General features: G+C 43.2%; 1 protein-coding gene across 2 annotated transcripts in view; it reads left to right on the plus strand.

Annotated features, from left to right (window-relative positions):
- Window positions 1–22,890, plus strand: part of EGFLAM (EGF like, fibronectin type III and laminin G domains) — a 139,882-nt gene extending 116,992 nt beyond the window's left edge. For both annotated transcript variants that reach the window (XM_081941153.1, XM_081941154.1), the window contains 7 exons: window positions 567–683; window positions 2,925–3,105; window positions 15,769–15,847; window positions 16,867–17,010; window positions 17,521–17,604; window positions 18,370–18,473; window positions 20,867–22,890. In XM_081941153.1, the coding sequence (XP_081797279.1) occupies window positions 567–683; window positions 2,925–3,105; window positions 15,769–15,847; window positions 16,867–17,010; window positions 17,521–17,604; window positions 18,370–18,473; window positions 20,867–21,021 (864 nt within the window). In that variant the 3' untranslated portion in view covers window positions 21,022–22,890. The remainder of the gene's footprint in view (window positions 1–566; window positions 684–2,924; window positions 3,106–15,768; window positions 15,848–16,866; window positions 17,011–17,520; window positions 17,605–18,369; window positions 18,474–20,866) is intronic.
- Window positions 22,891–27,563: the final 4,673 nt, after the last annotated feature.

Genomic DNA, 27,563 nt, shown 5'->3' on the forward strand with positions numbered 1-27,563 from the left:
GCATTATTTTGGTATCCTAGAAGCAACCACTCTCACTCTACAGCTAGAGATAACCGTATTTTTCAGAGTATAAGACGCACCTTTTTCCCTCAAAAAAGAGGGTGGAAATCTGGGTGCGTCTTATACACTGAATACAGCATTTATGGTCTACCGAAACCCCGCCCTCTTTGCAAAAATGGACATGCAGAGGGCTTGGGAGGCTTTCAAAGTGTTCCTGAGGGCTGGGGAGGGCAAAAAAAGCAAAAAAACAAGCCGTTTTTGCCCCCGCCAGCCCCCAGAAGCAAGCCTCCCAAAGCCTTTGCATGCACTTTTTTGTGTGCAAAAAAGGCCCATTTTTGCAAAAACCAGCCTGTTTTTTGCTCGTTTTTGTCCCCTGAGCCCCCAGGAGCACTCCTAAGAGCCTCCCAAAGCTCTGCATGCCCCCCTTTTTTTGCAAAAAACTTTTTTTAAAAAAATTACCTCCTCAAAATTATGGTGCATCTTATACTCTGGTGTATTTTATAGTCTGAAAAATATGGTATTTTATTTCTCTTGCATTTATTTTCATGTTTGTTATTTATTGGCAGGGAGCATTCACACAGATTAAATGTAACCCTGAGATCTTCATAGGTGGTGTACCAAATTACGATGATGTGAAAAAGAACTCCGGTGTTCTGAAACCATTCTCTGGAAGTATTCAGAAGGTAACTGCTTTTCAAAACAGTGTATTCACTATTGGCAATTTACATTTTTAGGGTTAACATTAGATCCGAGTCTGTTTGTTTCGGTTGCTTTTTACAGGTTTCTTAAGGGGTCCAAATCTCACAATGAATAAGCCGAAATCAGACTGCACTTTGTACATAGAATTATGTAGAATTCAGAACTGGGCATGTACACATTTTCAGGGTGAAGAGAATGTAGGCATCTGGCCATGATTTGGGCATCTTCCAGTTTTCATTTGTTTTCAATATTGCTCAATCTGCAGCCAGAGCCTCCCATAAAGCCAAACTCTACTGACAAATATACAGCTGAGAAGATAGAAAGGAGGGCCATCATTTTTTAAAAAAAGTATTCCCAGCCTCTGAAAACCAAATGAAATCATTTGGTTTTATTCTACACAGACTTTTTAAAGGGAATTTTTTGGTTCCTGCTCCAGGATTAGCATAGATTGTCAGTTTGGGGGTGAGAATCTGCAGAGGCTTTGATAATACCTTCTTGATGGCAAAAAGTGCCACCATAGAAGTTTATTTTAACTAAGGTGACCAACTTTTTTACAATGAAAAGGAGGACAGAACACGTTCTATTGTCCAAAATGCTAAGGTGACCAACTTTTTTACAATGAAAAGGAGGACAAATAAATTGGAAAAAATATATCGTAAATAAAAGAAATATTTTATTCATTGCAACAATAATACACTAAAATATGATATATGCATAATGAAAACATTTGCAACATTTTATATTGTAATTATGCTTACATGCCTGTTAATTATTATTTAAATGAGTACTTTTCCATTGAATTAATATTTTTTGTCAATGTATCATCTTCTAACAATATATTGGAAATATCTGAACAAGAAATATCCTTCATATTGAATTTTACGGCAAGTGCTGCAGCTAGAGTATCAACATTCAATCTCGATTTCTCACTTGTCGAAAAATCATTGGCAATTGAAAAAAACTCTTTCAACTGCTGCATTAGTTCCAGGGCAGCACAACGTAAATTGAACAAGTATAAATAAATGTTCACATGGAATATGTTCATTTTTGAAATGGCTGAAAATATCCACCCATCTTTTATCAATTTCAACATGTTGATTTTCCCATTGTATTAATTTTTCAGAATTTAAATATACATTCAGTCTTCTAATTTCTTCAAAGAGACAATTGTCGTCTCTTTTAATGTCTAGCATTTCTTTAGATAAAAATTCAACACAAGATTCAATATCTGTTCAATATACTTGCGATGAAGTAAAAAAACACCATTAAAAACTGTTTAATAAAATATGTCACATAACGCACAACAGATTAGCCTTCAAATATCAAAAAGGAGGACATGTAGGAGGACACTTTTCGAGGGAGGACAGAACTTACAAAAGAAGGACTGTCCTCCCTAAAGGAGGACAGTTGGTCACCTTATTTTAACAGATTAACAGAGTTGGAAGGGACTTGCAGGCCATCTAATCCAACTCCCCTTGCCCAACCAGGAGACCCTACATCTGCCTCTACCTAGGATCGAACTCACAACCTCCTGATTGTGAGGCAAGAGCGTCACCTCTAGGCCACAACAGCAGGAAGACCTTTTGATCCACCTTTTAGAAACCTATGATTGCAGTCAAAAATTTCTTAATCCATTATTTCAGAATATCCAAATCCAATCTATTGAACAATAGTTTGTTCAGTATAAATTAAGCAAATGGTGAACATGGCTGCTATATTCCCTTTTAAGCGCACCCTTCCCTGGAAATGGGGAATTAAATACATTTTGGGGCAGGAAGATTCTGTTTTGAAATTTCTGTTGAGAAGGTTCTTTTACATCTCTAGTTTGGCTTGCAAGAACGCTTGCAAACTTCTGTCCTGCACAAACTCTTCTACAGTTCAGGGATCAAATATCTAAATAATAAAATGTTTTTATTTTATTTTTTAAAAAACCTGGAATTAAGTCAAGGCTTTTTGATTACTTAGCCCCAAAGTGTTTCTTCATATTACATTCTTGTCTCCGAACCATTAAGGATAAACAGTGGAATCCTTTGGAAGATTGTTTTCACGTAATTTATTAATGAAAGTAAACAGATGTTAGACTGACCTCTGCAAATACTCTTTTCCTCTTCTAGTTTTGATTGCAAAAAAAAAGGCTTAACATAAAATATTAACTTGATGGCTAATAAATAAAGTAATAGAGTAGAAACTTCAAGTAAAGCTTCTTTCTTATCTCTTAAACAAAGATAGTTTTGAATGACCGGACGATAGACACGAAGCAGGATTTCACAGCTGGCGTCAACTTAGGGAACACGGTCCATCCCTGTGTGAGTGCGCCCTGTGACAACGGGGGCTCCTGCGTTCCCAAGAAAGATGGGTATGAATGTGATTGCCCTTTGGGTTTTGAAGGGCAAAACTGCCAGAAAGGTAATATAGTGCTATAATCATAGCAATTCCATGTATATGCACTTGTCCCGAGAATGATTTTACTTCCCAACTCTTACAGGAAAATGTCAGTCATATTATTTTCTGCTTTTTAATCATATACAATATGCTTTTTGTTATGAAAAACAGAGGGCCACAGAAGAGGCACAGAAGGGTTAATAACCACTGATAGGCATTAGGTTCACAAATAGGTAAAAGTTCCCCTCACACATATTTGCTAGTCATTCCCGACTCTAGGGGGCGGTGCTCATCTCCGTTTCAAAGCTGAAGAGCCAGCACTGTCCAGAGATGTCTCTGTGGCATGGCTAAATGCAGAAGGTGCACGGAACACTGTTTACCTTCCCAGCAAGGTGGTCTCAGTTTTTCTACTTGCATTTTTAATGTGCTTTCGAACTGCTAGTTTGGCAGAAGCTGGGACAAGTAATCGGAACTCACTCCGTTACGCGGCACTAGGGATTCGAACCGCCAAACTGCCAACCTTTCTGATTGACAAGCCACTGAGCCACCGCATCCCTCAGCTTCACAAATAAATTCCTGTTAAAGCTTGCCACATTATGCGATAAGTTCATTCATTTCTTTTCATTCACTTATTATTCAAATTTATATAGTTAACCCATCTCACAAAGCAAGTGGGCAGCATACAACAAAGCTGGAATGACCATTGTCTTACCTGAAGGGTCCTTTTCAGGGCGCTGCAACGGAGAGTCCAAAGAAGGGTTAAACACAGCCAATCTGCCCAGAACTGAATTGAAACTTTAAGCCACGCCTCTGGTGCCGACTCTCCTCAGATTTATTCAATGAAGACGTGAAACAGTTGCGCGCTGAAACTTCAACTGGAAGTCTAATATGGAACAAGTCAAAAATAGTCCAACAACAATAACAGAAACAACAAACAACACTGTGACTTCACAAACACCAGCGGAGAATAGACCCCAGGGCGGGGTGGACTCTCTGTTGCAGCGCCCTGAAAAGGACCCTTCAGGTAAGACAATGGTCATTTTCCAGGGCGCTGCTCTGGAGAGTCCAAAGAAGGGACATGCCCAAGCTAACTGTCACTAGGGCGGGAAGGCTCAGCCATCAGGGTCGCTCCGCTGGTATGGATGCCCTGAAGAACACGCCTCCCAAAGGCCCCTTCCGCTGATGCAAAACTGTCCAGTTTGTAATTTCGGACAAATGGAGACAGAGAAGTCCAGGTGGCCGCCTTGCAGATCTCTTCAATCGGTGCCTGTGTAGACCAGGCAGCTGTGGTGGCGGCGCTTCTAGTCGAATGTGCTGTGATATTGCGAGGCACAGGAACGGACTGTAAAATGTGGGCAAGCGCAATGCAGGCTCGCAGCCATCCGCCGATGGTAGATGAAGAGACCTTCTTGCCTTGAGAAGCTGGTTGAAAGGAGACGAATAGAGATTCGGATTTCCGAAAACTGGCCGTGCGCTTGATGTATCTGCGAATAGTCCTGCGCACATCCAGCATGTGCCAGCGCTTTTCCCTCGGGTGCCGAGGATGCGGACAAAAATCCGGAAGGACCACCTCCTGCGCCCGATGAAACCCGGAATTGACCTTCGGACTGAAGGAAGGGTCCAGCCTCAGGATTACTCTGTCGTTACGAATGAGACACAAGTCCTCTCTGACTGACAGGCAGCCAGTTCCGATATGCAACGAGCAGACGTGATAGCGACCAGAAAAACCGTCTTGAATGTGAGGTGTCTGAGACTGGCCGTCTTAATGGGCTCAAACGGGGGCCCGATGAGGGACCGCACACTACATTGAGATCCCAAGATGGGTATCTGTGGACCACTGGGGGTCTCAGGTTGGTCGCTCCCCTGAGGAAACTGCGGATGGTCGGATTCCGGCCAAGAGATGCGTAGCCCTCAACTGAGAGGATGGTTGACAGGGCTGCCGCCTGGCGCCTCAGTGTGTTAGGTGCCAGGCCCTTGTCCAAACCTTCCTGCAGGAAGTCCAGGATGACAGGAACCGAAGCAAGGGGCATAGACGTACCATGAGCCGTGCACCAGCTGGTGAAGGATTTCCAAGTGGCGTCGTAGATGCGCGTCGTGGACTGCCGTCGTGACGCTTGGATGGTGCCAATCACCTTGTCTGACAACTTGCCTCTGCTTAGGAGATCCCTCTCAAGTGCCAGACGGCCAGCTGCAGCCACTGGGGTTCTGGATGTTGAAGGGCCCCCTGGCTGAGAGAGATGTCCTGTGGAGGAATCCGCCACGGTGGTGTGATCGAAAGACTCACCAAGTCTGCAAACCAGGTTCTCCTGGGCCAGTACGGTGCTACCCGCAGCACCTCCGCCTCCTCTGCTAGGATCTTCCTGATGACTCTGGGAAGAAGAGGTAGCGGGGGGAAAGCGTAAAGCAGACCTTTCGGCCACGGGCCGTGCAGCGCATTGACTCCTTCTGCCCTCGGGTCGTGGAACCTTGTGAAGAACCGCGGAAGATGCGCGTTGGCCGCGTTGGCGAACAGGTCCACCAGCGGGAGGCCGAACCTCTGGGACAGTTGCTGGAACAGCAGCGGATGTAGACGCCACTCCGAGTGGTCGACTGTGGATCTGCTCAGCCAGTCCGCCTGGGTGTTGCTCGTGCCCGAGATGTGCTCCGCCTGAAGAGAAAGGAGATACCTCTCCGCCCATCGACCCAAGAGCTCCGCCTCCTTCATCAGGGATCTGGAGCGCGTTCCCCCCTGTCGATTGATGTGCGCCTTGGTGGTGACATTGTCTGTCATGATGCGCACGTGGTGGCCCTGAACGGTGCTCTGGAAGCGCTTCAGTGCAAGCCTGACTGCCCTCAGCTCCAGCCAGTTGATGCTGTGAGCGGCTTCGGAAGGGGACCACCTGCCCTGTGCGAGCTGGTTGTGGCAGTGGGCCCCCCAACCAAACAGGCTGGCATCCGTTGTGATGGTGAGCCTGACTGGCTCCTTGAATGGCGACCCCTTTAACAGGGCTGGAGACAACCACCACTTAGAGAGCGACGTACCTCTGCTGGAACTGGAATCAGTCTTGTTGAGCTGCTTTCGTTTGTTCTTTGATATGGAAGCAGGAGCCACTGAAGGGGACGGGAATGAAGTCTCGCCCAAGGCACGATTGACAGGCACGAGATCATCTTGCCGAGGAGCTGTGAGAGCTGAACCACCTTGACTAGACGTGACTGCTGCACCTGAACGACCATCTCCCGAAGGCTGGCCACCCTTTCCGGGGACAGGGATACCGTGCCCGAGGTGGTGTCGATGACGGCCCCTAGATGCTTCAGTCTGGTCGTGGGAACGAGATGACTTTTTTCCAGGTTGATGGTGAACCCGTGGTCCCGGAGGTAATGGAGGCCCGCGTAAGAGAACCTCAGGAACTTGCGGTGGGCTTTGCGGATAGGGATGTGGAGGTAGGCCTCTTTGAGGTCTATGGACGTTAGTATATCACCTGGCCTGATGCCCCCAAGATGGACTGGAGGGACTGCATCTTGAACCTGCGATATGTCACGTGGTGATTGAACCTCTTTAGATCTAATATCCCCCTCCACCCTCCTGAGTTTTTGGGGACCAGAAACAGGATGGAGTAAAACCCTCTTCCTTCCTGGCCTGCTGGGACAGGTTCTATGGCCCTGATCTCCTTGAGGTGCCTTATCTCCTGTTCCATGAGGGATCTTTTGACTAACCCTGAGGGAACTGGACACCGGATGAAGTGGCGGGGAGGGGGGGACCAGAATTCTAAAGTGAGACCCATGCGGACTGTTTGAAGAACCCACTGGTCCGACGTGGTCTGCTCCCATTTGGCGTGGAACAACTGCAACCGCCCTCCTATGGGAGCTGACCTGTCATGGTCATTTATACCTCTAAAGGGTCGGGAGCCGGAGCCCCCCCGAAATGGCCGCTTGGAGAAGGGCTGCTGGCGACCTCTGTCTCGAAAGGACTGATGGTCCTGAGACCGCTCACCCTGCTGGGGATACGCCCGATGATAGGGGGCGGAGCTGGTGGAGGGCTCATTGTTCCGAAAGGCCTCCCTCCTGTAAGAGCCAGGACCTTTACGATCAGGCTTTTTGGTGACTGATGGCATCACTTTCTTTTTGTCCTTGTTTTCCACAAGGACTGGATCAAGGACCTCACCAAACAGCTTGTCCCCTTTAAAGGGGGCAGTAACAAGCTTCCATTTGGAGCGCATATCCACATTCCAGTGCCTAAGCCACAGGAGGCGTCTGGAAGTAACATTAGACGCTAGGGCACGCGAGGCAAACTTAGCAGCATTCAGAGTGGCATCAGCAGTGTACTCTGTGGCTGCCATGATTTTATTGATATCCTGCCTGACTTTAACGTCCTTGGCAGGTATCTTCCTCAACAACTGCCTCAGCCACAGGAGAGCCGCCCTGGAGAAAAAGGAGGCTGAAGCGGAGGACTTAATGGCCCATGCAGCTGCCTGATGGGTCTTGTGACAAGCAGTTTCGGTTCTCTTGTCCTCAGCCTTGAGCCCCTCCAACAGGTCAGGAGGGAGCACAGAAGAGGAGGTAAGAGCCGCTACAGGGGGATCGATAGGAGGGAGCTTGAGCAGCTCCTCCAGGCTGGCATCCACCGTATATCGCTTCTTGTCATGGCTGCTGGGGGTAGCCATGGTAGCTGGCTGCGCCCACTGTCTTTGAACTAAATTGAGGAACATCTTGGGTACAGGAACTATTTCCTGGACCGAAATGGGTTCCTCAAAGAGATCCCCAGAGAGATCATCAGGGTCTACAACCACCTGAGCTGGGGGGGGGGGTGGACCCCATGTGAGTTGAGATCTTAGCCTTATCTAAAATGGTTTTGAAATTATCCAAATTAAATAAGCCTGAAAAGGCCGGCTTTTTGGCGGGGCTTGCCTCATCCCCAGAGAATTCAGCTTCCTGCCTAGGAAGAAATTCCTCTTCTTCCTCCCAGTCTGACTCATCAGAGGCCACTGAAGAATGCAGGGACGGAGGTGGAAGGCTAGGAGTCATCTCTCTGGAATCCTCCTGGGGTTGCAAATGGTGGGTCTTGCGAGTGCGCTTGCCACCTTTTCGCATGCCTGAATCAATGCCCTGGGAAATGGCCCTGTTAATTATTTCCTGCATTTCAGTGGATAGGTTAGGCCCTTGGGCCTCAATGGGGCGAACCCTTTGAGTGGGCCCGGGGATCGGCTGTTGAGGGGCTAAGGGCCCCATTGGAGCTGGTCCCTCCTCCATATCAGAGGGACAGGCAAAGAGATCAGCCTGATCAGCCATGGAATGGCCTGGAGAAGTTGCCATGGCCAAGGAATCCCCTTCTTCTTCACTATCAGAAATGGAGCCTCCCTGGGCTGGAGGAATTTCCCTGGAGGGCTCCCCAGGAGACACCGAAAGGGAAGATTGGGCCTGCTGTTGGGCTTTGGAAAACTGTTTTTCTAAGGCCTTCTGTCGCCTTAATGCATCTTTGTCTAGGCCTGAGCCCTGCTTGGGGCCATGCCTGGAGTAAGGCTTACTCCCTCTAATGGCCTCCCTGGCAGCTTTCCCGGCCTGTCTTACAGGGGCTCTGGAAGAGACACCCTCAGAAGTCTCAGGGACCTGATCTGCCATGGTAACAATCACTGGTTGGGGCAGTAAGGGGATGGGAAACCACCACTCACCACCTCCAGAAAGCCCACCGCAGCACGATGCTCCTGAGGAGACAGAGAAACTGCAAGGCCTGAAGTAGCTTGGAATTTCTTAGGCGCGAGCAGAATTCGCTCCCAGTGCCTGCAGGAGAGTAAAGGAGGCGACCCAGTAGGCCACGATCCCACGCCGCTATCACTTGCTTGGATTGGGGCCCAGGTCGCCGGTCACACCGGGCAAGTCTGACTCCACGCGGCTCCTGCAAAGAGCCAGGCACCAGGCAGCTGCGGCAAAAACTTTTAAAAGTAAAGCCGGAAGATTGCGCAATCCAAAATGGCGGCCGGAACTCACCGGAGTTTTGCGCGCCAATTTTAAAGAGGGAAGAAGCCAAAATGGCTGCCCTGGAAGCCCACGCAGCAATTTGACTTGCTAGAAGCACAAATTGCAACGGAGGGCTTCCAGTGGGAATCGGCCCCCAGTAGGGGTGCCCCAACAGCGCTGGCGTCGGCACTCCGACCCACGCGCTTCCCCCAACAGCTGCCTGCGGCTTCTAGGAGCCAGAGCAAAGCCCCGGACTCCAGGAGAGCCGAAAGGGTGAGAAAAACCCAATTAAAAGGGGAAAAAAACAAACTTAAATTTAAACTCACCAGCCTGCTCTAAAAATCCTTAAATATACTGTTTTAAAAAATTATTCTTCCTCTGGAGAGTCCAAGGAATCAATCTTAGAACTGGAGAAAATCTTAAAGCGCGTCTACTGGGCTAGCTGAATTGAAAAAATCTGAGGAGAGTCGGCACCAGAGGCGTGGCTTAAAGTTTCAATTCAGTTCTGGGCAGATTGGCTGTGTTTAACCCTTCTTTGGACTCTCCAGAGCAGCGCCCTGGAAAAATAATAATTCACAAATAGCAACAATTATTATAGTTGTTGTTGTTAATTGTGAAGTCCTGTCTGACCCATCGCGACCACATGGACAACCGTTCCTCCAGGCCTTCCTGTCCTCTACCATCCTCTGGAATCTATTTAAGCTCACGCCGACTGCTTCGGTGACTCCATCAAGCCACCTTATTTATTATCATCAAAAACGATAAAACAGAGATAAAAAAGAAATAATAGGCAATGTTAATAATAAAGGAGCCACTCCACCATTTGATATTTCCCTGGAGTCTACAGGCCTCATGGCTCAACCAGGTCTTGAAGAACATTTGTAGAGTGAAGGGTAGGGTGCCAAGCTTTCTGTGAGGTCTCACTCACCATCTTCAGGCTGGGTTTTGGGCTTAAAGCGTGGTCGGAGCTGCTGTCTTTCTATAAATCTTGGTGGGGGTGTGTGGAGTGCTGACTTTGTTTCAATAAGTGGAATGATTGGTTGTGTGGTTGTATCATGATTGTTTGATTGGTGCTGGCTGTGTGTCCATTGTTGTTTCGTGTTGTAGGGAACGAGGATATTCCACAAGGCAGGCATCCTAGCCAAGAAGACCCACTGTCTAGGGCCCATCAAATGTAGCTCCCTAGATGACATAACACCCAGCGTGCCCCCTTTGGTGGATCTAATGTGACAGGCTGATGTAATTGGGGAGAGTAGTTCCTCAAATAAGCCACTTCCATTCCATTTAGGGATTTTGAGGCTCAAAGCCAGCAGTTAATAAAGTTAATAAATCAGTGCAATTTATTGCCTCTCTGTCTAACCTAAATCTGCTCCTAGATTGATTTACGGGTTGACTAAGAGCATTTGTGCATTAAAAGGGGGAAATATGTTCTTGACTATCTACCAGAAATAGAGAAACTTGAGAAACTTTGTATTTCCAAGTAAATCATTGTTTTGATTTGTACCAAGCTGAATGCCTTCTCTGCCATCTTTCGCAGTGACAGACATTCAAGTAATTTTCTGTATCTACGTTTGATTTGGTAGATCTAGATCTGATTCATTAGCTTAGGAAATTGCAATTGATAATTCTTAAAATAATAATAATAATCCAGAACCCCAAAGACCCTCTGTGTTTCTTTTGTTGCTGACTTTGTTTTGCACATCCCCAAATTTATCATTTTATAGGCTGGAATGCTGCCCAGAAGGTTGTTTCTTTTCTGAATTTTGCACACACAGACACAGAAGCCCACCCACCAATAGAACTGTGGCGTGCCACCCCCCTCCCCACTTGTTTAACATTTGCCAATCTTTCTCCAATTTCAGATAAGCCGAATTTATCTCATTGCAAATTCCCATGGTTATATTGTTAGTTTCCTAAACTAATACCACCTCTGAAATTCTGTCGAAGCTCAGAGCTCAGGTTACTTTGAAGCTTCCTGAGCGAGAATTAAAAAGTTCAGTGCTGCCAGTACATGAGAAGGAAAAACTTCCTCTTGTCTTATTCAGCAGGATTCAGCTCATGCCCTTAAACAAGGGGATTTATAGCCTTGTAACTTTATCCTCCTTTGTGCTAATGGCCTCGGCTGCAAAATGCGGCTTCTAATCCTTTGCGGTTCTTTGGATCTCTCGTAATTTGACAGCTAGAACAAATCCTTTCTTAGTCACACCTCAGAGACCACCAAAGAATTATTTACAAAAGTAAAGGGAAAAAGGAAGTCTGTCGTTTTGGACTCGGGTGAACTGATAAACTTCTCTTTTTTAAACTGGAGGTCTTGTTAAGTGAGTTCAGTTCTCCCCAACAACTAAAGTGCAATGCATGCATGCTCCAGTAGGTGGCAGTATATTTCTTCGTACCATAATTATTTGTTCCGCTATGGAGAAGACTTTTAAGTGGCTGTTTTCTCTTTCCCATTTTTCTCAATGGGACTGTCAGAATGAATGCCCGCAACTATATATTGCAGGTCTACTGGGGATAAACTGTAATTTCTAAACCAATATTCTCAAGAAATGTTATGTACAAGGCATATTCCTGTAATGTAGGGATAGGCAAATGTTCATGGAAACACCAGCTGTTCTTGCAGCTAATGTGCAGTGTTTCTCAATCTCAAATTTTAAGGTGTATGGATTTCAACTCCCAGAATTTCCCCAGCCAGCCATGGGAGTTGAAGTCCACACATCTTAAAGTTGGGGAGGTTGAGAAACACTGCTTTATTTGTTTGCTACTTTCTCAAAATGTTTCCCTGGTTTTTAAATGTGCTTCTAATTTTGTAAAGGAAAGATGGCAAAGATGTAGAACCAGTGTGGTAAGGCCACCAGTGTGGTAAGGCCTCACTTGGAATACTGCATCCAGTTCTGGTCGCCACGATGTAGAAAAGATGTGGAGACCCTAGAAAGAGTGCAGAGAAGAGCAACAAAGATGATTAGGGGACTGGAGACTAAAACATATGAAGAGCGGTTGCAGGAACTGGGTATGTCTACTTTAATGAAAAGAAGGACTAGGGGAGACATGATAACAGTGTTCCAATATCTCAGGGGTTGCCACAAAGAAGAGGGAGTCAAACTATTCTCCAAGGCACCTGAGAGTAGAACAAGAAGTAATGGGTGGAAACTAATCAAGGAGAGAAGCAACTTAGAACTGAGGAGAAATTTCCTGACAGCTAAAACAATTAATCAGTGGAACAGCTTGCCTCCAGAAGTTGTGAATGCCCCAACACTGGAAGTCTTTAAGATGATGTTGGATAGCCATTTGTCTGAAATGGTATAGGGTTTCCTGCCTAGGCAGGGAGTTGGACTAGAAGACCTCCAAGGTCCCTTCCAACTCTACTATTGTATTGTATTGTATTGTATTGTATTGTATTGTATTGTATTGTATTGTATTGTATTGTATTGTATTGTATTGTATTGTATTGTAACCAGAGCCCCAGCCTGCGAGATCATGTTCATGTGTAATCCTAGCTCTGAGCCTACCTGGACTTTTCTATACTCCAGAATCACATAGAATCAGATATTTTTTTAAATCTCCCTACCAACCAATCAATCAATAAAATGAATGGGTGATTGTTGCGTGGTGCTCGATTTGGAGGCAAATCATCCTATCCAGAAAAAAAAAAGAGGGAGAAAGAGAATAAATATGCTGGTGGATGTAATTGAAAGGAGGTAGAAGGAGTTGCAGGAAGAAAGCTCGTTTCAGGGGTGAAATGCTACCGGTTCAGGCGAATCGGTATTTCTAACGATCAGCTGGGCGATAATCAGTCATGATGCGCGATTTATATGAGCTAGAATCGTCGGATTTCTTGCTTCCTAACTCGTGTGGCTTAGCAGATTCCCCTCCCCACTCCACTGTTCTACTTACCTTTGCAGACTCCGAAGGCTTCAAAATCTTCCTTTTTTTACCGCTGCGCCGGCGTGCCTCAAGCGCGTCCTCGGTAGCAGACTCACTGAATCGGCAACAGGTTTCAGAGGACTACACCTCTGCTTAGTTTGCCTTCTGAGTAAATTCTTGGCCATACTTATTTTGGGTAGAGGAAATGATGTGTCATGAGTAACGGAACCCATTATCCGTGTGAAACCAAAGCTAGATTTAAGATGAATTAATCACAATGGAAGCTTTTAATCCAACCAATGATTGAGTGTTAGCTAGAGACCATTGACCTGATTTAGAGAAAGAATATTCAGGGATCTTGGCTGGTCTTCTAGTAAGGCATCGTTTGCAAGAATGCAGGGTGACCATTCAAATCTGATCATACCAATTGCACAGCAGCCATCAGATCAGGGTTTTTGCTTTCTTACCGATGACATCTGTGTATGCGTACAAAGCCACAAATTGCAGTAACTTTCAGGAGAAGCGTAATATTTACTTGAGCTGGACTGCCTTTCCCCCCCCCCCTTGCCAAATTCTGGGTTAGAATATTACAAGTTATAAATGTGTGAGCTAACCTTCATTAACTGTTGCATGCATGAAACGTCAATAGAACGTAGAACGGTTTTGTTACTTCTGAAAAATAAAATCTGTATGTTTTTCTGCTTTATGCTGTTCCACTGAAGAATGTGGAAATTACTGCTTGAACAGTAAGTAAAATCTCTATGAAATAACTGTGCATAGATGTTCACTTTTAGCTATGAGGGCTCCAAAATGATGAAAGCTTGACTTTGATGCCTCAATGCTTTGCCACGTGGTATCTCTTGTATTGTTGTGATGCTGTTTGCCTCACAAGGGCCGTTTTTCGCAAAAATTGAGGTGTTTTTGTCTTCCCCCAGCCTCCAGAAGCACTCTGCAGGCTTCAGCAGAGTTGGGGGAAGGCAAAAATGCCTCAGTTTTTGTGAAAAACAACCCGTTTTCTACCCATTTTTCACAAAAACAGGACCGTTTTTGCCTTCCTTCAGGCCTCCTGAAGCCTGCAGAGTGCTTCTGGAGGGTGTGGAAGGACATTTTTTTCTTACTGGGTAGTTTGCAAGCGCTCCCTTAGTTCTGGGGAGGCTGGAGCCCCCCCCCCAAAAAAAAAAACTTTTCACCACTGTTTTGATGGCCATAGCTTGGTGAGGAGGTCATGTGACTGAGTGTGCGTGAGTGATGTCATGTTGGCCATGCCCACTCAGTCACATGCCCCACCATCTAGCCACGCCCACCGAACCGGTAGTAAAAAAATTTGAAACCCACCCCTGGTTTGATTGTATGTCTATAATGCCTCTTTTGCAAACTTTGCCATATGATTTAAACCACTTTTTATACCATTTGTGGATAGTATGATTCATAATCATTTCCTGGATTACAGTTGTAATGCCCAGTACATTCTTATTATGAGTTGGCTCATCTCCAGCTCCCTGTTCTCTTATTTATGACCAGTAAAAGTTTCCCACATATTAACATAACTATATGCAGACAAATGACTTAATAAAACAGGGTTAGGGGCAGTGTCATTTGTGAATTGGCTTGCACAGCTGATTTAAAACACTAGAAACAAATTTTATAAATCAGAAAACGACTAGATTTGGATTAGAGCATTTGGTGCCTTCCCAAAATTTTGCTCTTAAGCCCTCATCTGCTGTAGTCAATATGTTCAATTGTTTGAAGAACTGTTGTCCAGAATATTTTGAGAGGGCCAGAATATTTTGAGAGGGTCAAACGGACAAGATTAAATGGCCAAACCCTGGTGATGGTAAACACAGTGTTGAATCTTGTGGAAATAAGGAATCAAGCTTGCATTGAGAACTTGAGTAATTGCAATGAAAGTCCCAAAAGTGCTTTTTCAAGAGGCAACTGGACTTTGGGGGTTTTCTTTGAAGATGTTTCACTTCTGTTCCAAGAAGCTTTTTTAGCTCTGACCGGATGGTGGGGAATGGAAGGATTTATACTCCTTGAAGACAGCTGATCATTTGTATATTTTTAGAGAGTTGTTGGGGCAACTTGGAGATTTATCTGTGCCCTTAGGGTCACCTGAATAGTTCAAATGTGCGTGGAGCCTTCTTGCCTGCAGGATGTTTTCTGCACTGTGTCTCTTCACTCAGGGATGGGATTAATTTACCTTCGCTACCGTTATGCAAATGTGAGCGCGCTCAGTGTGAAAGTGTAACTTTGAATCACAGTTATCATATTTTTTCAGAGTATAAGGCACGCCTTTTTCCCTCAAAAAAGAGGGAAAATCTGGGTGCGTCTTATACATTGAATACAGCATTTTTGGCCTACTGAAACCCTGCCCCCCTTGCAAAAATGGCCATGCAGAGGGTTTGGGAGGCTTGCAATGTGCTCCTGAGGGCTGGAGTGGGCAAAAATGAGCAAAAAATGGGCTGTTTTTGCACCCCCAGGAATACTCTACAAGCCTCCCAAAGCCTCTGCATGACACCCCCTTTTTTTTTGCAAAAACCGGATCTTTTTTGCTCATTTTTCCCCCTCCCCCCCCCCCCAGCTCCCAGGAGCTCTCGAAGAGCCTCCCAAAGTTCTGCATGCCTTTTTTTTTTTGGTGCAAAAAGTGAGATGTGCAGAGGGTTTCGGAGGCCTGCAGAGTGCAAAAACTTTTTTTTTAATTTACCTCTTCAAAATCGTGGTGCGTCTTATATACTCTGATGCATCTTATAGTCCGAAAAATACGGGTAAATCAAAAATTATTGACTGAGAATTTTCTGAAAAATATGTTTTTTAATGTCTTCTTTTGTTTGTTGATATAAATCATTGAATGTATAAAACTTGAATTTTGATATCAAGTTTCCTTTAACATTTTAGCTGTGATGGAAGCCATCGAAATTCCACAGTTCATTGGTCGCAGCTATCTTACATATGACAATCCAAACATTCTTAAAAGGTAAATTCATGCAGTCAATACCTGAGTTTTGCTTGTAGTTCTGTCATCCAGAAATCCTCTTCGATATGTGAGTGGTTGTGGTTTTATGCAGGCACATGGCAAATATTAAAAGCCTAAGAACTGTTTTTCCAGATTTAGATTAAAATCCATGTTGTTGTATTTTAAACAATGGATACCATATAGTGTTATGCAATCTCTTCTGTGTGTTTTTACCCAGCTGCCATAGGCCATGTTGGCAAAAAGTTGTCAGAGTTTGTTGCAGAAAATCACTTCCAGAAAGCACACACAGATAACTGATTCAGCTGGATTCATTAATGTCTTTATATACATATTAGCACATGAAGATAAATGTACAATACCAATATAGGTTTTCTCCAATGTAGTAGTAATAATAACAAGCAAACACAGGCAGCAGTACAGCAGAGAGCAGTTTTCAGTTCAGAGTTCAGAACCGACAGAGATCAGTCTTCTTTCAGTTTCAATTCTCAGCACAGACTCAGATCTGTTTTACCTCCCGTTGGCTGACTTAGTTGCTATTCCTATTCATTGGCTGACCTTGTTACCATGTCTCTCCCAGCCATAAATATTCTAATAAAAGAGATGGGTGTTATCAGGATCTTATCCCTGCTAAGTAGGAAAATATGGTAAAAAGGGAGACATAGAAAGCTTCAGTGAGAGCCAAAATCTAACTTAGATTTCTTTAAACTGATACCCTCTTGTGCTCTTAACATGTCTATGAAAGAACTACTTTTAATATTGATATGAATTGCATCATAGAGGGTTTACTCTGTGCTTTTTTTCAAACCATCTGTATTTTTTTTAAAAAATGTTATTTCACACTTTACAAATCAACTAGTTATTTGTTATTCCCCAAAGTCACTTTGAGGGTATACTTATCAGATCTTTAGGAGAAACATCTTGTCAAATTAATGCTATGTTACCAGAGGGGGGAAGTTATTGCAATCAAGATTATGTTATTTCGCCCACTCCATTGAAATCTTATTTCATACATCACACAGAGTGTCGGGATCAAGAACAAATGTGTTTATGAGGTTTAAGACTACATTGATGGATGGTCTATTGTTATGGAGAGGTGATAGCCCAATGCGATCCAACAGCGACTTCATCTCCCTTGGTCTTCAGGATGGATTCTTGGTCTTCAGGTAAGCAATCCTTTCACTTGGAACAGGCCTGGCTGCAGGGGTGGGGTTCAAAAATTTTAGCAAGGGGTTCTCTGCCCGGTTGCTGTGTGGGCGTGGCCATGGTGGGCGTGGCATAGTTGGCCTCCTGCACCATGGTGGGTGGGTGGTGGTGAACACTTTTAATAGCTTTGTAATCAGAGGTGGGAATCACTTACCTTCCCTACCAGTTTGCAAATGTGAGCACGCTCACGTGTGTGCTCGCTTTGCTTGCATGTGACTTGTCTGGGCATACTCACCATCTTATGTGCATGCAAAGTGCTCGCGCATTACATCAGTGGGCGGAGTCTAACGCAGCCACCGAACTGGAGAGAACTGGCTAAATACCACCTTTGCTTGTAATCTCCCTGACGATTCACAGCTATGAGAACAGAATTAAAGAAAAATAAGTGTTGCCCAATGATTGTTGTATAGTGAAAAGGACTGAACTTAGATATGATAGTAGGATCTGTTAACTCTTTCCTTTGTTTTCAGTTACAATCTGGGCAGTGGCATTGCTTATATAACAGTGAACGGCTCTTTTAATGATGGCCGATGGCATAAAGTTAAGGCAGTTCGGTAAGTTGTGATTTTTGACCCTTGAATAGTTCCCTCCTTCATTAAACATCAATGTGTCAACCCACTTTCAATGTTCTTTTTTTTAAAAAAAATAAAAAACGCAAGCCTTATTTCCAGCATGGTGTCTACCATATTTTACATGGTTGTCTGAAGACTAGACATCTGAATTTTTCATGGAGATGTCATAATGCTATATCATGAGGAGGCATCTTTGATGTGCTTTATCATAACATCTGGAATCTGAGATCTCCAGTGTGTGATTGCCAGCAAGTGGGGTCACACAACAACTTTGTTGCAAAATCATAGGTACCGCTTTGTAAGCATGTGGCCTTCTCCCTTACTCAAAGGGATTTCTTCCCCTTGTTAAGCTCTGCTATCATCCTATGGTTGTCCCATCAGCAGCAGACATCTGAAAAATGTACAACCACTTCTATACATTAAAATAAGATATCTTGTTTCCCCCAAATTTAGACAGGGTCTTATTTTCTTTTGACACCCCCCCCCCCCAAAAAATAAGCACTTGGCCTTATTTCCGGGGAGATCTTATTATTTTTGAGATGAGGAGGCAGCGAGCGTGACCACCTCATGGCTGTTGCTGTGTTGCAATATTTTCGGGGAGGTCTTATTTTTAGGGGAGGGATAATTTTAGTGCATGTGCTCAAAAGCCCGATTGGGCTTATTATCTGGGGAGGACTTATTTTCAGCGAAACAGGGTTCATTATGATAGCTTTTGAATGTGGGAACATACCATTTTATCAATTTAAGGGATGGACAATCTGGGAAGATCACGGTTGATGATTATGGTGCCAGAACTGGCAAATCACCAGGAATGATGAGACAGTTGAATATCAATGGAGATTTATTTGTTGGTAAGTCCTGCTAAGTTCTTTTTTTAAAAAAAAATATTTAAGAATTGTGGAAAAGTTTATTTAATATTGCATAATTTTAATATTTTTAATGTTTTAATTTTCTATTTAATATGACTTACAATTTTTAATATTTTATAATCCTGACCGTCACTGATAAGCAAGAAAATAGCTTCAGCATTGTAGTGAAACAATGCAATCTGAAAAAAAATTCTTTGGCTTAACATCCAACCTGAAAAATAAATCCCTAGGTTTAGGGGCATAGATAGGATTATCTTTGTTGTTGTTAGTTGCCAAGTCATGTCCGACCTATCGCGAACCCCATGGACAACGTTCCTCCAGGCCTTCCTGTCCTCTACCATCCCCTGGAGCCCATTTAAGCTCACACCTACTGCTTCAGTGATTCCATCCAGCCATCTCATTCTTCGTTGTCCCTTTCTTCTTTTGCCCTCAGTCTTTCCTAGCATGAGGCTCTTCTCCAGTGAGCCCTTCCTTCTCATCAGGTGGCCAAAGTACTTGAGTTTTATCTTCAGGATCTGGACTTCTAAAGAGCAGTCAAGGTTGATCTCCTCTAGGACTGACCGGTTTGATCGCCTTGCAGTCCAAGGGACTCATAGGACTCTTCTCCAGCATCACAGATCAAAGGCACTAAGCCTCTCTTATGGTCCAATCTTCACAGCCATACATTGCAACTGGGATGATTATCTTACTGTAGGGATATTAACATACCTTATTGTCAGGTACATAGTACTTTTTAAAGCACCTGAATAAGTGCCCTGTGATATCACATTACTAGAATGGAAAAGCCAATTTGTCTCCACTTAAAGGTAAAGAGTAGGATGGGGGGAATCACCCTATTTTTAAAAAAAATATTATTTTCCAGAGTGTCCAAGGTACCATTTATTTCTGATTGTATTCCCAGCCCCACAATAACAACAAGTCTAAAAATTAGTCCATTCTCTTTGGAGTCCAAAAGTGGTGTTCTGGCTGCAGGTCATCTTCATTTTTGTTCCCATGTTGCGTTGGCTTGAGAAAAGAATGGAAAACACATTCAGCGTTCAATACAGCTGTGAATATGGGATGGAATCCAAGAACAACTCCCCACAATCCCCTTTCTGTTCTCCATATTTTCTCTAGAGCATAGAGGCTTTTCTGGAAAAAAGATTTGGATAGATGTTGGAGCTGAAAGAGAGTCAATGAGGTGGAGTAGTTAAAGGCACTGGACCAAAACAGAAGAGAGAGGGAGTTCTAGTCCTACCTTAGGCAGGTAACTGATGACTTAGGGCCAATTAGTCTCTCCCAGCCCTAGGATGAAGCCAGCAAGGACAAACCATTTCCCAAAACGGTTCCAAGTTTCACTCTGAGTTGTATTTTGGCCACATTGTCTTTTCCCTTCTGTGTGTGTGTATTTGAAACAATGCCTGATAAAACCAAATACGGGGAAAACACTTGTCTTGGAACCGACTGCCCTTAAGGACAAAATGTTCCCTGTAACATTTTATGATGATTTTTAAAATAACATTCAAAGCAAAGCACTCCTATATGGACTACCTTCTATCAGGGGAAAGATTTATGATCTCTCCTTTAGTTTGTTTCCCCCCCCCCCAGCCCACTGAAAATGGAAGCTTCTTTATCCAGAAGCAACTTCTGATCCTTTTCAGAGTTTCCCATCTATCTGGGAGATAGTGATGGGGTGAAAAGGTGGGACCTTTCCTGTTCCCACTGATCTCCTCCCTCACTTTTAAATACCTACAGAAAGTGGAGAAAATTGGCAGGGTTTCTAGGTCAGAAAAAAGTCACTTTCAAGGTTTCTCTGTGTCATGGAATGCATTGTGCTTCATTTGGCTTTTGGCCTTATCATATTAAATGGAACTTTGGCCTTATCATATTAAATGGAACTGCCATTTAAAGCATCTGCTTTGGGGGCCTCTCTGTAGGGGTTTTTAGGGCCAGAAAAATGTCAGAGTATGAATATTCATGGATTGGAATAGATCAGGCAATGGGGACTGAATGGAGGCATTGGAACAAGGTCAGCCAATGAATAGGCATAGCAACTAAGTCAGCCAATGGGAGTTTAAACAGATCTGAGTCTGTGCAGAGAATTGAAACAGAAACTTAAGCAGTCTGCTGCTCTGAGAAGTAAACCAGCAGTCTGTCTGGGCTTGTCTGCTGAAATGAAACTAACAACTTGTGTTTGCCTATAACTCTCCTGCCAAGAACCATCTCTTGGTATTGCACATTTTATTCACCTAATCTCATGTATATAAAGAAGTTAATGAATCCTGCTGCATCAGTTATCTTTCTGTGCTTCTGGATTTGAATTTATGCAACAAACTCTGACAAAAAAAAGCCATACAAAACGTCATTAAAAAAGGTTGTCTTTTTCTCTCTTGCAGGGGGCATGAAAGAAATAGCGCTGCATACAAATAGACAGTACATGAGAGGTCTGGTAGGTTGCATTTCACACTTCACCCTTTCTACAGATTTTCATATTTCACTAGTGGAAGATGCAGCTGATGGGAAGAACATTAACACTTGTGGGAGAAAGTAACAGACAGAAACCCGTCACCACACAGAAGATAACGTTGTGTAGCAGTGACAGCAACATGACTGATCTTGCACAGTGAGGACTTCTCCCACGAAACACCTGGAAGAGTGAATCAGAAGTGAAGTGAAAGCAAAACAAAAGGGACCATTTGCCATTTCTCTTTTCCTTTGGATGTTGCACTCTTTCAGTCACACCAAATGCTTTCTATAGGGACCATCACAATTTCTGCTACTTCAACTACAGGGCAACCTCACCAAACACTAGCACCGCTGCAAACGGCGGGTGCTTTTCTTGACATGCCCGGTGCATAAAACCTACAGATTTCTGGCAGATCTATCTATCAGGCATGTCTAGTTCATAGGTGAGTGCCATTTACCAGGGCCAGTTTACCCCTTGACCAAGAAATGGCTCGGATGTGCAGGAGTTTGCACTATTTATTTTGTTTATTTGATAGTTTTCTATTTTGCCTTTCCTCAAGAGCTCAAGCACAGCCCTCCTCCTTCCAATTTTCCCTACTTTATCAGATAGGTTGAGTTTAATAAGAGTGACAAACCCAAGGCACCAGTGGGTCTCCGGCCATGAAGAGGCGTGAACAAAGCACTTAGCAATAGCACTTAGACTTATATAGCACTTCATAGTGCTTTACAGCCCTCTCTAAGCAGTTTCCAGAGTCAGCATATTGTCCCCAACAATCTGGGTCCTCATTTTACCGACCTCGGAAGGATGGAAGGCTGAGTCAACCTTGAGCCTGGTGAGATTCGAACTGCCAAACTGCTGGCAGCTGGTGATCAGCAGAAGTAGCCTGCAGTACTGCATTCTTAACCACTGCGCCACCACGGCTCTTCTGGTCTTTGCCCAATATTTTCAGCATTACACTGACCCTAGTTATGGAGCCCAGGGCTTCTGAGGGTAGGAGCAACTCCTGCCTCACCTTAATGTGCTTTAGCACAGAGCAAATTTTAAGGTCTCCATTTATGTTTCCCACGACTGTGCATTTTCCATTCCTGCTCCTCAGTTCTTCTCCTTTAGAAATAGCAAGTGGATTGGCCCATCTGTATTAGAGGGTAGAGCAAACGTAATTAAAGCTTAATACTATCAACAACCATAGTTGTATGGTAGCACGAACTAAGAGAGCTGCTCCCCAAATATATACCAACTTCTTTGGGTGCGGTGCTACAGCCAGAACCACCAGCTGAATTGTCACCTACGAAGGGGTGGTGGTGAAGTCCACTAGCAGAGCACAGGGAATTGATGTCCAACAGTAAGACCACTGGGACTGTGCGCAAACGGAAAAATGTTCTTTGGGTCTATGTCTTCTATTGACCACAAGGAACCATGGGAAATTGCTTTCTCCCTTATTATGTAGCCCGGGCCCACAAATTAGATGGGATTGTGCTCCATGGTAGGTGCTATTTGCCATGCAACTTTCAGAAAATTTAGGTAAGTTGATTTTTAATAACAGTTTTGAAAACATTAAAATTTGTTTGGATTTAGAATCTCTTTTCGGAAAAGTTTTCCTGAATTGTTTGATGTATTTTTGAAGAAAAATTGTCTCCTCCTCCTCCTTTCTTTTGCAGTCAAGATACTTGACTTGTTTAACAAAATCAAACACGTAGACTCGTCTTTCCCACCCTCTTTGGGGAACTCATCACAGGCCCACCAAAATGAAATACGTTGCTTTTTGATACTGTTTTTATCTGCAAATGAGGAGGCTGCTGCTACATCCTATTTGCATAAATAAAATTAACATTGCAGGAAAAAAACCCTGAACTTTCAGAGAGTAGACACCCAGAATCTTTGCAATTTTAAATGCACTCTTAAATTTTAAACAGGACAGAAGATTATGCACAGAGGGCACATCCACATAAAAGCTTAACACAGGGGTGTCCAAACTTGGGAACTTTAAGACTTGTGGACTTCAACGCCCAGAATTCCCCAGCCAGCATGGCTGGCTGGGGAATTCTGGGTGTTGAAGTCCACAAATCTTAAAGTTCCCAAATTTGGACACCCCTGGCTTAACAGAACAGCCACAACAATGTTATACCAGCAGTTTATATTTACTGATGGCATAACATGGCAGCTTGTGTATGAAACACAATAGTGCATACAGACACGCTATTGCATTATCAACTTGCAAAATAAAGCACAGCTCTTCATATGTGCAACATTGCCTATCTACCCAGATGAAAGTCTCCATAGCCATTCTTAGAAAAATATCTAGCAGCTTACTAGGCAACCTGTCACTCATACAACTTTTGGAAATCTTCTGTCTGAACCATGTGCTTCTTTGCTTTCTTCTTCTCGTCACTCATTTCCACAATCCTGCACTCCACCTAAATTTATAACAGCAGGAACCTGACTGGTCTCTGCTGCTTCTCTATTGGCTGGTCTGGAGAAAAAAAAAATAGAACATTTGTGTGCTACAAGGAACACCCAGCTCTTTCAAGAGGGCTCAAGACCTTTCTCCTAGGTGAAATTATATTGTACAGAATTCACAAACTTGTGAATTGCTTGTTGTTGTTTTTTCTGCATTAAAGAAAGCTAAGAAAGCTTTTCCTTAGCGCTTTAACCCAACATTCAAAACATCAACTTGCTAGAAGAGATAAGGGAAACCAGCAGAGGTGGGGAGCGTGTGTTAAAAAGTAAATCGAGATGTGGGAATGCGACTCTGCCTTTTAAAATGTGACACAAGTCCAAAGGATGTGGGGTTTCAATCAAATGTTGTCACCACCATACTGATTTTTGGACACCCTACAGAGGAGGAAAGTATATTCTGCAAACATGAGTTTCTTCCAGTCAGATGTTTTGATGTACATTGATAACACATGGTCCTCCCTAGAAGGGAACTCTTACGAACCCAATACCCATCCTCTTCCTAACATCTTCCAACAGACAAACTGAAAGTTGGAATAATTACATTTAAAATAATCGAGGTGTTCAAGTAAAGTCTTTTAAAAGGCTCCTTTCTTCTACAAAATGCCCATCCTACAGGGCAATTTAAAGAGCTTTCCTCCATGTATGAAAACAGAACAAGTTATATTCCATTGAGAAGCTCCATGTTACTTCCGAAATTCCTCCACAAAACTTTGGATTTTGTTTCATTTTTGATACAGTTAACTATCAGGCCTTTGCTTTTAGTAGTGTTTTTTTTTTTTTTTTGTCCTTCAGGGGAAAGAAGGATGTGTGTGTTTTTAACAAGGTTGAGCTCAGTTAACCTTCCTTCAGTTTTCAGTTTCAGTTCTAGAATCTAAATTGAGTATTAATCGCATTCGTGGTTTGTCTGTTGAGCTTTTCGTTGCATCTAATTTAAGATTGCTCATAGCTAAGGTATTTTCTTGGTGGCCAAATGTATTTCAGAACTAACTTGTTTCATCTGAGACCAAATTAGGTATTTTCCATAAGAATCAAGTCATGCTTCAACCTGACCTAACCTTTATTACAAAGATTAGTTCCCTTTTTCCACTGGAAATGTCATTATCCTCATTTTGTTTTAATCTCCCTCATCATAAGGAGAATTGCATAAAGTCATTTGAGTGATTTTAGGGCATGCCGTTTTAGTTTTAATAGGTTTGCAGATCATTATTATTTTGCAGTCTGAAGGCTTATTCAAATTCAGAGCAGAAAAAAAGTATTAGGGGATCCGAAAGAGCATATAATGGAGACTTGGAGGAGAAAAAAGGATCATCCGTGAACGGCAAATTCAGCTAGAGACATTGTAACTTGAACAGTTTTCCAGTGGAGGTGATTTGCAAAGTTCTCACTTGTGCATCGCTGTGCACATCTGATGAATATGCATTGGCAGCTTTCTGTCAATGGCTTCTCCAGAAAATGCTACTCTTGACACTGCTTTATCATATTTTGGGATTGAGCATGCCCTCTGGGGCCTCAGAAGAAAATTAATGTTTATTTCTACTCTCTTAAGTCATTCAGAAGACATTTAACCAGCCTCTGATTTCCAAAATTGGCACTGTGATATTGGAGTTCTACAAGGGAGAACTCTGCACGATTGTTTCCCATCTTTAAACTCAATTCTCTCTCTCTCTCTCTTCCCATCCCCTCTGCTTGCAATCAGTCTGGTAATCTAACTAGTTTCTAGTTCATAAACATTTCTTGCCTCCATGGAGCACAAAAAGCAGATTCATACACAACAGTTTCTTCCAAGCCACATTTTCCCTACATATTTGTCCTTATTTGCCTGAAATTGTGGAAAGATATTCAGAGATCAAGTTGCAAAATCTGCCAAGCTACTTTTCCTGTGCTGCATTTAACAGCCTCTGAGCAGTGATGAGGTAGGGAATAGCACCTCAAACAGTCATATGTCTTAAAGGAATCCAATTATGCTGCTCTCACAGTTCATTTGTTTCTCTTTCTGGGCACAATGAGTAAATGATCTGCTGCGAACTCTGCACTGGCAACAGGAAGGGCACCTGGCCAATAAACACTTAGTTCCATTCATTTGCCTGACTCCACCCCAACGTTAAGGGGTTATTAAAAGACAAAAAAAATCACTTATTCTGAGGAGAGTGCAAAAATGCAGGCAACAATTGCCACTCATTTCTCTCTAGGATCACTCCCTGACTATTCATCTGCCTTAGCTGACCATACAAACGGAAGGTTTGCAAAAACAGCTACATTTAGGAGTACTGTTAGTCAGAGGACTTGTCAAAGGGCACTAAATATTTGCCTTTAGAAATTTTAATATTTTAGTTTTTTAAAAAAAACAATGCACATCGAGTATGAAATGCAAGCGTGTTTGCATTCAATGGCTAAGGCAATCCAAGAAGTGTTACGAGAAAGGAGATATTGAGATGGAAAGTGGGATCCATTTGATTATATTGCATCAAGAAAAACTCACTGTTGTGAATGGGTTAACATTGAGTTCTGTCTGCTTTTTCTGTATCTCTAACTGTCCTCTGTCTATCCAATGAATCATAGGAACTAATTGTGTGGGCATTATATTGCAATTCTACTAACGACCACAAAGAGATAAAACGATTTGCAAAAAAACGGGGACAGTGTTGGCCAACAGCAAAGGTCGCTTATAGAACACAATGTCAAAAGTTGCTAAAAAAACAACAACAACCTGGGCATTCCATGCTATTCAGAAGGATCCACAGCATGTGGTTGAAAAAGAAATCACGACGATGGTGCAATTAATGGCACATAAAAAAACAAGCAGAACTTCAAATTGCAGACCCATCTTGACTTTTCGTACTACTATCCTGTGGACATTCCGGATAGTATTCCAAGAAATGATATTTACAAAGTAAACTTATTTTGGGGAATCTCTTACCTTCCAATGTATATATTCCCAACATAACTTTTTCACCCAATTGTACCCTGTTTCCCCCCCCCAAAATAAGCCCTCCCCCCAAAATAAGCCCTCCCCAAAATATTGCAACACAGCAGCAGCCATGACCACGCTCGCCGCCTCCTGCACCTCAAAAATAATAAGACCTCCCCGAAAATAAGGCCAAGAGCTTTTTTCCAGGGTCAAAAGAAAATAAGACCATGTCTTATTTTCGGGAAATCACAGTACTCTTAGCTGAAGAGAACAATCTTCCTACTCTTTGAAAGAAAATCTCTTTTTTTTAGGACAAGCAATGAAAAAAAATCAACCATCACATTTTATATAACCATCCTTTTGTACTTGTATATTTTTATAGAGCAACAGTTGTGGCACTGATCAGCTGGATAATTTTGCAAACTGGTGTAAGGCCCAATTCAGCATGTTTTGCCTGTTCAGCCAAAAGAGTGGAGAGGGGAGGATGCTGTCGAGGGGGGGGGGGGGGAAGGAAGCAAAGATTTTGTATTTTCTGTAATTTCAGAAAGTGTGAAATGTAACTTGTCTTACAATTTATTTTGAAGACCTTAGGGTATATATAAAGAGCTGGAAATATACATTAAATGATATTTTCTTGGCTTGGAAAGTATTTCAATGTCTTAAACTGTATCCTACTGCTGTTACCTCCATTCTCTTTGTAAGCCTAAGTACATTGAAAAAGATCTCCTGGATCAGCTGCAGGTCCAAGTGCTCTACCATTTCTTTTCCCACAATGGCTAAAGGGATGCATTTGGGAAGTTCAGAAATGGAGCTGAAGAAGATCTCTGTCCACTGTGTCCTCTCTGCAGCAGCAGCAGCAGCAACAACAACAACAACAACAACAATAATACAATAATAACAACAACAGCAAATGTCGCCTCTGTAATGAGAAAGATGAGACAGTTTGTTTGTTTGTTTGTTTGTTTGTTTGTTTGTTTTGTTTTGTTTTTATTGGATTTATATGCCGCCCTTCTCCCAAAGGACTCAGGGCGGCGTACAACATTAAAAAACACACATCCCAAAAGTTAAAAAGAAATTAAATACATATCCAAAAAACAAACAAACCGAATTTATAGGACAATACATTTAAAAATGAGTTAAAATTAACAGGCCAGGCCGGCTTGCTAGAAAAGCCAAATTGACCACTTGATCAGTGGGTGCAGCAAAATTTCACAAACTGACTACCTACAACGGCATGACCAAGTTGCTGAAATCATTCACT

Source organism: Natrix helvetica (assembly GCF_964273705.1).
Source record: "Natrix helvetica genome assembly, chromosome: 2".
Lineage (NCBI taxonomy): Eukaryota > Metazoa > Chordata > Lepidosauria > Squamata > Natricidae > Natrix > Natrix helvetica.